This window comes from Callospermophilus lateralis, chromosome 7, assembly GCF_048772815.1.
Source record: "Callospermophilus lateralis isolate mCalLat2 chromosome 7, mCalLat2.hap1, whole genome shotgun sequence".
NCBI lineage: Eukaryota > Metazoa > Chordata > Mammalia > Rodentia > Sciuridae > Callospermophilus > Callospermophilus lateralis.
Window position 1 is genome coordinate 141,799,918 of NC_135311.1, and position 11,739 is coordinate 141,811,656.

The window sequence follows — 11,739 nt, forward strand, 5'->3', positions numbered from 1 at the left end:
TTCTGCAGGAGCCCAGGGACACCTGCTCTCAGCACACACCGCAGACCCATGCTCTGCTCGTCACACGAGGGAGCCTGACACTCACACTCTCGGCTCCCTCTGCAGGAGGGAGGCAGAGGACAGCCAGGCCCCACGGCAGTTATTCTGCTGCAGACACAGAAGGTGTAGAAGAGCCTGGTGCCTTGAGTCGCCCCATCTCTCTCTCTCAGGATGCTGAAGCCCAGAGTGGAGCCAGCGATGGTGGCTGGGGACCAGGAGATCTGGGAAGAAGTGGGGAGTCCCGGGTGTTGGGGACAGAGCCTGTTATGGAGTCTCCACAAGCACAGCCCTCAGTTCTGCTCTGCACTGTGAGCGGGGCTCAGAGCCCACCCAACAAGGCAGGACCCAGCCCTGCCCCCATGCCCCTCGGGCCAGGTGAGCGAGGTCGGCAGTCAGGAGCTGCAGACCCAAGAGGAGGTACCACTTGGCCAAAGCCACAGGGACTCTCCAGTCCTCCTGCCAGACAGGAAGATGGCGAGCAAACAAAGAGCAGCAGAGACGCCTGAGGAAGGCTCTCGAACCGGGCTTTTCTGTACCTGCACCTACAGACACGTGCAGCCGACAGGGGCAACAGTCAGTGGCCGCCACGGTGACCCCAGAGCTCAGGACCAACCTAGCAGACATCAGGGTTGTGCTGTTCCACTTATGGCAAAGGAAACACTCAGCAAGGGCACCGCTCCCCAGACACCCAGCCAATGGGCTCCACAGACAGAGCTCCCAGTCGGAACCCCAGACAATGCTGGGGTGCCCCGGACAGGCCATCCAGCTGTGGCTCCAACAGCATCCTGCAAGGCAGAGCTGGCAGCAGGCTCCTGTGTGGCCATTGTACATGGACCGTGATGACAAAAGCCAACAGCGGGGTAAAGCCCCCACTCCAGTTCTGCTGGTCCACCTGGGTTTAACACATTCGGGGCAGAACTGCGTTTGCCTCTGGTACTCTCAGACAGTGGAACAAAGTCATAAATACTCTCTTTGACACAGAAGCAGGGAAACTGAGTCTCCCCCCAGATTAGGATGCCCCCACTCAGCCCCGCTCCCCCAGGGGTGGGGAGGTTAGGACCATGGTGGCCTCTGGGCTCGGTCACTCCCTGCCCTTGTCACTTGACCCAGTGCAGAAGAGGTGCGCAGCGTGATGGGCCCTGGCTACAGGAAGGGCGCACACATGGAGGACAAGCTGTCTACCTCCCACCACCTCCCAGGACAGACACCCGAGCAGCAGCCACTCAGCCTTGGTGCCGTCCTTCCCGCAGGACAATGCCTGCTCCATCAAAGAGAAAAGGTGGCACCAGAGTCCCTGTGGCCCCAGGCTTCTCAGCTGGCCAGACAGGGGGCAGGGGGAGGCCTTGGCTACACCTGCAGGTCCTGTCCTCTGGCCAGGGGTCTGCCAGGCATGACAGCCTATGCCCTGGCAGCCAGGAGCCCACTGTCTGTGGTCGGAGTGATGCCACCCTCAGGGGCTGTTTCCCCCACAAGGTGCTGGTGGTGATGCATCAAGGAACGAGCAGGTGGCAGACGGCTAGGGGACACCCCTTCCTCACTGGGTGAAGATTCAAAGCAGGGGCCAGGTGTGCAGAAACCAGGGGCCTCTAGACTCAAGTGCATGGAGCCAGTGCCCAGGTCAGGCCGTGACATTCACTCTCTGAGCCACACTGTGCCACACACACACTGCCATTCTGTGGGGGGGAGCACTCACACAGGCACAACACACAATGTACACACACCATCACAATGCACGTGTAACCCATATGTCCATAGCACACAAGCACACCTGCACACAGGTACACACACCTGGACACACCTAGAACACAGGAACACACACACCTGTGTTCTCACCTGCATATGCACCATGTCCACACGTGGTGCACACACTCACGCACAGCCACACACACTGCCACGCCACGCCACGCCTTTCATGCACACACATCTTGACGCGTGTGAGTACTGTGGCATGCACACTTACAGACACACATGGACTCGCCTCTCTCGTGCACACATCAGCCCTGGCCACACTGCCTGGAGCGGCCGCACCACGGCCCTGTCCTGGGAGGGCAGACTTGGGGACACACGCAGTCTGTCCACCCACCCACCATCTCTCTGCCTGATGCTGTCCCCCGCTTGGAGCTTGTACCCGCAGCCCTGTTCTCTAAGCTCCCCTGAGGGAAGGCCCTGCACAGAGCAGCTGCGGGGCCCTCTGCCTGCTCAATTAGCAGCCTGGAGCCTGCCTGAGCCTAGGGACTTGGCAGGTCTGGAAATGAGCCCAGGTCCCCAGGGCGCAGCCCGGGGATCAGGCCTGGGGGCCAAGCACAGGCTGCAGTCCCTTCTTTCCTGCCACCAGGCCAGTACCCCTGCCTGAGGGGGCAGGGGGAGGCCTTGGCTACACCTGCAGGTCCTGTCCTCTGAGCCCACACCCACCTCAAGAGCAGCCCACGCCCGGGAGAACACCCGCTGCTGTCAAATAAACACCTCATCCCAGGGGAGGATGCTCTTGGCCCTGGGGGGAGGCTGGGGGCAAAGGTGACCCCCAGGTGTGCTGAGCTCCTGGCAGCGGGGGCAGCAGAGAGCAGAGACACCAGCCTCCGAGCTGAGGAGGCTCACCCAGCCTTGACAGACTGGCCCAGCCTCCCGGTCTCTGCCCAGCCAGTGGCCACTGGCTCTCAGAGCTACCCCAGGATTGACAGGTTCCCAAATCTGTCCACCTCCAGCCCAAATCTGTCCACCTCCAGCCTAGGTCCCGCCTCCAGCCCCCTCAATGCCTCCCTTCCTGCTTCTGGTCACCCCAGAAGGCAGCAGGCACCCGACCAGGAAGACAAGCAAAAACAGACCCCTCTGAGCCTCCACCATGGCAAGACCCGCACACACCCACCCCCAGAAGGACGGAGCCCGGTTCCCAGATGCCCCGTGCCAGCACGTCACACCTACCGTGGCGAGGTGCCTCATGGGGTCACCGACGTACAGCATGGTAGGCACTCGGGGGTCTGCACACGCCGGGGAGCCGGTGTGCCACGGGACGAGGCATGGGTCTGGGTGGCTGGGGAGGGAAGGGGCAGAGCAGCGGCCGCTGGGCGGGGTGGCCCGAGGGGCGAGGCTCCGTGGCTAGGGAGGCAGGAGCCAGGGATGCTCCGGAACCTGTGGGCCGCTTGTTGGCATTTTCGCTTTTCCCATCTCCCTTAGTTCTGTCAACTGGCCGCATCCAACAACAAACCCACAGCCCACCCCTTTATTCCTCATGACTATGCATCAACGCCGGGGCAGGTCTCAGCTTGCCCAGTGATGTTGGACTGCACCAAGGAGGCCGCGCGGGGGGAGCGGGCAGGCTCACAGGTCAGTGGCCGGCTCCACCAGTGCACCCCACCTGCTCCTTCCGAGCCCTGCCCAGGGAAGGCTCTGGGGGCCACAGCCCTCACCCGGAAAGCAGTCTCTGTCCCCGAGCACAAGGGGCGAGTCCTGGCCCTTGAGGCCTGGTAGCCACAGCTGGGCCACCCCAAGGAGAGAGATGTTGCCTGCCGCCAGCCGTGGCGCCCCAGGCAAGCAAATCTCCCTCCCGCCCTAGGAACTGGGTGTCCATGGGCATCACCCTAAGGGCTATACAGAGCGGAGGCACACACGGGGAGATTTGTGTCTCTGGACCTCTAGGGAATCAGGGGACATAATGGCACCCTCGCATGGTAAAAGGTGACATCAGAGAACCCAGAGCCCCACCTGGAAGGTGCCATCTTGTCATTTGCCCAGCCCCAGGAAGCAGAGATATGGCCACTACCACCAAAGAAGAGCCAGAGGGCCTCTGGGGCCCCCAGCACAGCCACATGGCCCTTGGCACAGCCAGGGGCTTGCATCAGCAGCGCAAGGGCAGGGGGTGGGGGGACGGGAGCAGTGTGGCTCTCTTTCTCCAACACCAGATTTCCATTCTATTTTAACCATCTCTGGTGCAAAGTGTCCTCCACAGAGGGGCCTGGACCTGCCCAGCAGAGTGTCCACAACACAAAGCCTCAAGTGACACTGAGCCTTCCCTGGAGCACAGCAGCTTCCGGCCCACGGGAGAGAGCGCTCCACATCTGCGGGGAGACCCTTCTCTTGCCAACCACCTTCAGCCTCCGCAGAGCTGGCAACAGCTGGGCTTGGGCAGAGAGGGGCTGGGCCTGCAGCTGGGCCTGCGAGGGCCTGGAGGACTTGTCCAGCCTTCTGGTCCACTGGGCTGGAGGAAGAAGGAGGGCACCCAGGAGCAGGCCCCACCGGGAGGCTGGGGCTGAGACCCCCACTCAGTGCTCTAGGCTCCATGAAGGGCAGAGAAAGGCACGGCTCTACACCGTCAGCCCAGGCTGGCCTGGACCCTTGACTCCAGCCACCACGGCTGTGAGCTCCTGGCGGGCAGGTCTAGATCACTGGGGAAAGCAAAGCTCCCTTTGTGGGACAAGTGTTCGGGGAGGACATCTCTGGGTGACCACGCGGGACCCTCCAGGGGGGCCCAGTGGGAAGTCAGTGCAAGCAGCAGGCCCCTCCTGTGGGGTGGGGGTCGGGCTTGAGCCCCCACACTGCCCTGGGCAGGGCCTGTCCTTCAGTGAGGTTCCTGCTGGTGGCCACTGGCCCTGCTCCAGAGCAGTCCTAGGGATAGGAGTCCTTTCCACTTCCAAAGGTGGACAGCTCTGGGGAGGCAGGAGGACCCTGATTCGAATCCCACCCCCCATGGGGCACCGCAGGGTGAGGGCAGGTTCCCCAGCCTCTGCACAGGTGAGTCCTCAGAGGCTCAGAGTCCTGAGCTCCAGCCGGTCCTCCCGCCTGGCTGTTCTTACAAACTCCCCAGGGGGAGAGCAAAGGAAGCACCTGGCGGGAGGCGGGAACAGCCTTCTGGTCCACTGGGCTGGAGGAAGAAGGGCCCCAAGGGCGGGCGGTGGGCAGGAGGAGCTGCGACCCAGAGACTGCGCAGTGGGCTGGCGCCCCAAGCAAGGCTGCTGGCTCTGCCCACAGACCACTCGCTTCCCATGGCGTCCCCCAAGGCCCGGGAGGACGGAGTCAGGGGCTGGAGTCCCCATCCCTGGAAACAGGACACTTCCTAACCAGGCCCCCGGGGGGTCCCAGGGGGCTGCAGCACCTGCTTTTCTGTGTCTGACGCAGCAGACTCCATCCCACTGACACCTCCACAGCTCCCCACTGTACAGGAGGGTCCCTCCTACCCACCACCATTCCCCACAGCACCACATGCACGGGAGCGGCTGTGCTGGAGGGACGCACACACCTCCCTGCTGGACAGGTGGCTGGGCCCCTACCCCCACCCCTGGGGAGAGGCCTGGGGCTCTGTGATGCTGAGGGCTGGAGGCAGGGATTAGCTGGAGTTCATTCCCTAAGGTCCCTTGCCACTAAAGCTGGCGGAGGGCTCACAGGTGGCGGTGGTGGGCTGGGTGGGGCTTAGAGCTGACCAGGTGGGGCCCTGTCCCTTTCTCAGGCTGTAGACACTCTGGGGAGAAAGGGGGACCCTTCCCCACCCATTCCCAGGGCTGTGCACTCAGGGAACCTGCTCGCCCTTCTCTGGGGCCTGGGGAAACGTGCCCACTCCCCAAGCTGGGAAGTCCTACCCTGGGTGACCCCAGGGGTGTCCATAGGCTCTAGCTTGGGTGTCCGTCACTGTGGGCCCCGGCAGATCCCCGCCTACCGCAGCACCTCCTCCCACAGTGCCCCTCCTCCCCGGTGGCCCACCTGCCCACAGCAGCTGTCACCACAGACAGGCGCCAAGAGAGGCGGGAAGGGGCACTGTGGGGCAGGCACAGCCTCAGGGCCTGGAGGGCTCTGGTCAGCACCTGCCTCCCTCCCTTTGCGCCGGGGCCTTCAGCATCCTCCCTGGGGCTGGTTGGGCTTCGGGTTCTCAGTGCCCCCCTTCATGTGGTCCAGGGGGTGCTAGGGAACGGATTTGTTCCAAGGCCAGGCCTGGCTATGCTGAGCACCGGAGAAAATCATGATTCCTGTCCCCACAGCAGCCCTCTGCCTGCTTGGCACCCACTGGTGCTTACCGTGCGGGGCTCTGTCCTCCCAGAAAGTGTGGCCAGGGGTGACCCTCATCCTGACGGAAGCCTTCCCTCTTGCAGGGCACAAGGGGGCTGTCGGGGCAGGGCTGAGCCGGTCTTGGACACGCTCACCTGAGCCCTTGGCCCCTACTCCCGGCCTTGCCCCCTGCCCTGGGAGGCTTGTCTCTGGCAGGACACGGCTCTGTTTTAGTGAGGGCCACCACTGAGGGCAAGGAGCTCCACCGGCAGGAACCGAGGTGGACAAGGGGGTCAGAAGCTCTGGGGCCCAGGCCCTCCTCTGTAAAACTGTTCTGAGGCTCCGAGGGATCGGCTTCGCAACGCGGGCCTCCTCCCGCCATGAGCCTGGTGTTTGTCACATCCTCCTCACAGGCCACACACCACCTGCTGCCCTCAGCCCCAGAGGACTTAGAACCCCTTAGTGGCCCTGTTTACAGACAGGGACACCAAGGCCCAGAAAGGTTAGAAAGCCCCAAGAGCTGCCCAGCCTGGAATTCTGGCCTCAGAGCCCCCACAGCCGCCACAGCCCGAGACCCTGGGCTGTCTGAGTCCTGTGGCCACAGAGACCTTCTGGCCTGCCACAAGACCCATGGCCTCCTCCAAGGCCCACCGGGGGCCCAGCTGCTCCTGTCCACCCTGTTCCCTTTGATTGCCTGACCCAGCTTCCTCAGCTGGCCAGCGTGGCGGGAGGTGACCAGAGGCGGAGGTGTGGCCCTCCCCCAATGTAAAAGGCTCATGTATCCCCACGCCCTCCTGCTCTGGCCTGTGACCCATCAGCCAACCTCACAATCAAGACACGGGGGCACGTGGGGACTTGGACCCACCTGCTCAGCCACTCTCTGCCAGCCGCTAAGGGCACCCCTGGCTCCAATGGTTTGACTCCGATGGGTTGGCAGATCTCATTCAGGAAATTTTCGTCCATCAGGGAGCCAATCTGCCTGCTCCAGATCCCCCAAAGGTGGAAGGGGACACCCCAGAAAGTGGATGTCCCACATGCTCAAGGACCGTGCTGGTTTAAGCCTTACCCCCTTTGCTGCAAGATCCCCCCACTGGGTTCAGCCCAGCACCAAGGGCAGGGTACTGAGGCTCGTTCTGAGTACAGAGTCGGGGGTGCTGAGAGCCCTGGGCCCCTCAGATGCCCGAAGTGCCCACTGACCCAAGGCTGAGCCTGGTGGCGCCTCTTCTGGGTGGAGCTGGAGGTGGGACTAGGACAGAAACCCACGGCAGCACAGTCCCCAGGGTGGAGGACTGCACTCAAGAGACCCCCTCCCCAGCCTCAGCAGAGTGGGCCCATGTGCCCCAGCCCTCAGCAGCCCAGCACCCTCCCCAGTGGACTCCAAAAACGAGCCCCTGTCCTGGGGTTTTAAAATGACCCCGCCACTCCCAAGGCCAGCCAGCGACAGGACTCTTGGATTCCGACGGAGCCTGTTTGCTCTGCGTGGTTGTTTGAGTGACATCGAATCCCCACAGGAGCCAAGCATGAGCTCCCTCCACCCTGGGCAGTGAGAGTGACCCCTCAGGGTGTTTTCACACCTTCCCAGAGCCCCCTTAGAGAGCCACTGGCCTCAGCCACTGGACTTCAGCCCTACTGGACAGATCAACTCAAGAGTCCCACTGACACTTGGAGAACGTGGCCCGAGGCAGGGCCGCCCTCGGCCAGCAGTGGCTCTGGAGCTGGTGCCTGTGCCCCTCAGGCTGCACCCTGCCTGGCGCTTCCCACAGACCAGGCCGCAGCCCAGAGCACCACCTGGCAGCATCCAGGGACCTCGCGTGGCTGGAAAGCGCTCCTACAAAGACGCACTTCAGACTTCCATTAGACCCTGCTTTGCGCAGGCTGTTCCCAGTGGCCGCGGTGTTGGATGACCGCGAGTGTGCACACTCTGCTGGAGTGCCTGTCCCCGACTGCTCCCCGCAAGGTCTCTGTGTCCTTCTCCCCTCTAGCAGTGGGAGGCTGGGAAAAGTCAACCGTGGGTTTCATGAGATTTAACTCTGATCACCTCACTTCCACTGCCCAGGCTGTCCGCCCATCCAGCTTTAGTGCCCACTGCCCAGCCTCTGCCCCCCTGTGGCAGGGAAGCCGCCCTCCAGCAGCTGAGTTCTGGGTCCCTGCAGCCAGACGCCCCAGCGGGTCGGCCGCAGTCTGTGCCTCCTCTTTTGCAGTTGGGGCTGCAGGAGGGTTGGGGGAGTGGGGGGCTGTGTTGGCTGCTCTTGGGGAACAGGCAGGGAATAGGCAGCGAGCTCAGGGTGAGGCCTGCACAGTGGGGGCCCGGCCTGGCCAGCCTTGGTTCCAGGGAATCCCCACCTCCGGGAACTGAGCTGCACCCAGGAATTTCATACATGGCTTTACCAAGAGCGTGTCCCTACCTGACAGAGTGGGCCCCTTGTTTGCGGAGGTGCAGGGCCCCACCCTCGTTACCCCACGGCTGGGAGCAGCGTGCCCCAGCAGGCGAGGGCTCGTGAGCATCCAGCCCAACACGCTCAGCACCAGGCATCCGGGCCAGGGCTGGGTAGCACATCCCACCCACAGGGGCCTGGAACTGCCCCTTGACCTCCCTGAGGAGGTGGCAGTGACCAGGGGCAGGTCTGAGGGTTCTCAAAGGCCCTCTGCCTACTTGGGGGAGATCTGAGCGGCTGGGGGTCGGGGTGGAAGCTTGAAACTCCTGCGACAAACATCTTTGGAGCCTGGTGGACAGCTCCTGACTCTCCAGACTAGAGGACACCAGTGTCCAGGTGGGGCACTGGCCAGGGAGGAATTAGGACCCTGATCTCCAAGGAGCAGCCGGCAGGCAAGGGAGAGGCAGAGGTCAGAGCTTCCCTGTCACCCTGGGCAGGGGCAGCGCTACGGGGCCGAGCCCCAGGCTCCCTGCCCTGCCTCTGCCTCAGGGTCCTCACCTGTACGTGGGCACAGGTGCTGGCCAGCTGCTGGCTCCGGGGCAGTCTCCTGAGCAGGGGCAAAGGCCAGAGCCCGGCATCAGCTCCTCAGAGGAATGGAGCTGGGCTTGCCGCCTGCCCCAGGCTGGGCCGCTCAGGGGAGCCTTCCCTGCTCCCTGGGATGCCCCCTGCCTCCCACCCTGCTCCCTGGAGCAGTGGAGGTGGACTGGGCCATCGCCCCTGGGTGCTGGGCAGGGATGCCCTGTGCTGAGGAGGGCTCCAAGTTCTCGAAGGGGCTTTAGGGCAAAGGGGGCCAGGCCTGCACCCTCCTGGCCTCCAGAGTCCTCAGCTGCCCCCTCCTGCACATAGGTCCTCCGGTGCTGGGCACATAGGAGGCCAGGCCCTGCCCAGGGCTCTTGTTGTCCGGTCTCTGCCTCCAGCATGTGCCTGCTCAGCTGGGCTCCGCTTCCCTCCTCACTTGGCAGAGTTCCGCCACGAGTCCCGCAGAGACACATCCCGCGTCTGTCCTCTGGCCTTGTGGGAACCCAGCACCCCCGGGTCCAGTGGGGGAGGTGTGAGAACAATAGGCTTCAAGGGTCTCCCCAGGGCCAGGCGCCATGAATGCCCTGTGCCTCCCATCCACCTCGCAGCCCAGCTAGGGCTGGACCCACAGGGAGGAGCAGACCCAATCTGCTACCACCGTGGCCTGCCTCTTGCCCGAAAGAGCTCCTGTTGCAGAGTCCCAAGGTCCTGGGGCCACCTGCTCCCCCACTCCCTATGAGCAGGGAGGCCCCTGAGATGGCAAGTGTGGCCACTGCCCTGCCAGCCCCATCCAGCCCCTTCTATGGAAATGACCTCTTGGTCTTGCTCTGGGCCCCTCCCCCTAGGGAGCCCACCTCACCCTTCTCTGTCCTTATGTGGTCCAGAGGACAGGGATGGGGACAGGGGACCAAGCCAGTTAGAGGCACAGGGATGGCTCAGAGTCATGCAATGACATGTTTAGACAAACAAGAGGAATCCTGCTGGCCTATGGGCAGAGGACTTCCCTCCTCACAGGGACAGGAGGAGACGGGCAACCCCCACTATGGTGAGAGGCCACTGAAGGATGAAGTCCCCCGGGAGAAAGCAGGGCAAGACAGAGGGAGGCGGAGGTGGTACATCTGGACCCAGCCATGCCTGAAGCCCTTCCTACCGCTGGATCCAGCCGGCACCGAACCCATTCCTACCTCTGCACTGGCAGCTACATCAGCCAATGTATTTCCTGCTTTGTAATTTGAAGGGTCTGGACCACAGGGTTTGTCGCCTGAGGGCCTGCTTCCTGCTTCTTCCAGACCCCCTCAACAGGCCAGCCACATTTACTGCCCGACATCCAGGCCTCTGCAGAGGACGGCCCCACTCACCATGACGGAGGTGGTCATGCCCGGCAGCTGGAAGACGTCCATGCTGGGCTCGGCACCGATGGCAGCCTCGTTACTCCCCCGGCTCGATTGTGGAAGGTCAAAGTAGGTGCTGTCTGGCTCCCTGGGCCGGGGAGAGGGGGACAGGCCATCAGCGTCCTGCCCAGCAGGGCCCCCAGGTACAAGGCTAGCCCATCTCTCCTCCTGGAGATGCTCACTGTCTCCTGCCCCAGGGCCCCTGAGTCCCTAGTGTCCTCAGTGCCTTCCCGCTGGTCCCCCTCCTGCCTGCCCTCGAGGTGGTGAGTGCCCTGTCCCCTTGCAGCCAGCTGACGAGTGAGGCTGCGGCTGGCCCCAGGCCAGCGCAGGGCCCCAAGACATACTCACAGAGAGCTCCAGAGGTGCTCGAAGGTGGCTCCCTCATCAGGGGACGTGGAGGTGGACTGGGCCATGGCCCCCTATGCTGTCTTCCAAGGGCAGCTCACTCTGGAGGGAGGAAAGGACATGTGAACACTCTGGAAACGCCACCCTCCTCTGGCAACGATGTCACAAGGACCAGCCTGGCACAGTGGCCAGGTGCCCTCCTGCCCCGTGCTCGGCCTCTACCTGCCTCTTCAGTCATCCAGCCCATTGCCCCGAGCGGGAAACAGAGGCCACGGTAGGCAGCAGGGGCTGGACAGGTCTGGATCCACACCTGGCTGGGGTGCCCTGGGCAGGCAGCAGCTCCTCAGAGCCACCACCCAGGAGGTGGTGGTGCAATAGCCCCCCAGGGCTGCTGGGCACCCTCTGGGAGATGAATCTAGCCCTTGCCAGGACCTGCGGCGCAGTCAGGCTGTGCATGAGCAACAGGGGTCAGCACTATGAACGCTGCTTCAGGACCAGCCAGGGTTGGGGGTCCAGCCACACAGGCTCCCTGATGCCCAGGATCGAGACAGCTCAGACCACTCCTCTCTTGGTTAAGAGAATGTGTGGGGACACCCCTGAGGCTGGACACCCCTTCAGGTCTGTGCGTCTCGGTACCCAGGTTTCTGTGGGTCTCAGATGGCCACTCAGCTCTGAGCTGGTGTCCTGCCCTGGGACCTGGAGGCCAACACTGCACCCCACGTGGGAGCCCACCAAAGCCAGGACTGAGGCAAGCACTGTGTGGGTGGTCTCAACGGAGAAGCCCAGAAATTGGGGTGCCCTGACCACCATCCTCTGGCCTTTGTCCTCACAGTGGCCACTCCAGAAAGTGTCTGTGACCAGCTCTCCTACCCCTGCAGTGGCCCTGGCCGCCCAGGAGGAGGTGGCAGTGACCAGGCCAGGCACAGCCAGGCACACTGTCTTGCAGTGGAAAAGAAGGGACAGAGAGACCCAAGTCTACCCTGCCCACTGCCCCCCACCCAGGCCAGGGCTCCGTCCCCCCTGGGCCAGCCTCCTGGGTC

The 11,739-nt window shown here is 63.4% G+C and overlaps 1 protein-coding gene across 4 annotated transcripts in view; it reads right to left on the reverse strand.

Moving 5' to 3' along the window:
• The window catches only part of Tp73 (tumor protein p73), a 39,869-nt gene extending 29,102 nt beyond the window's left edge, over positions 1–10,767 (reverse strand). For 3 of the 4 annotated variants that reach the window (XM_076863430.2, XM_076863429.2, XM_076863427.2), the window contains exons 1-2: positions 10,703–10,767; positions 10,322–10,442 (exon numbers count right to left, since the gene is read on the reverse strand). In XM_076863430.2, coding sequence (XP_076719545.2) covers positions 10,322–10,442; positions 10,703–10,767 — 186 coding nt within the window. The remainder of the gene's footprint in view (positions 1–10,321; positions 10,443–10,702) is intronic. The other variant, XM_076863428.2, reaches the window with a different exon arrangement.
• Between the last annotated feature and the right edge of the window lie 972 nt (positions 10,768–11,739).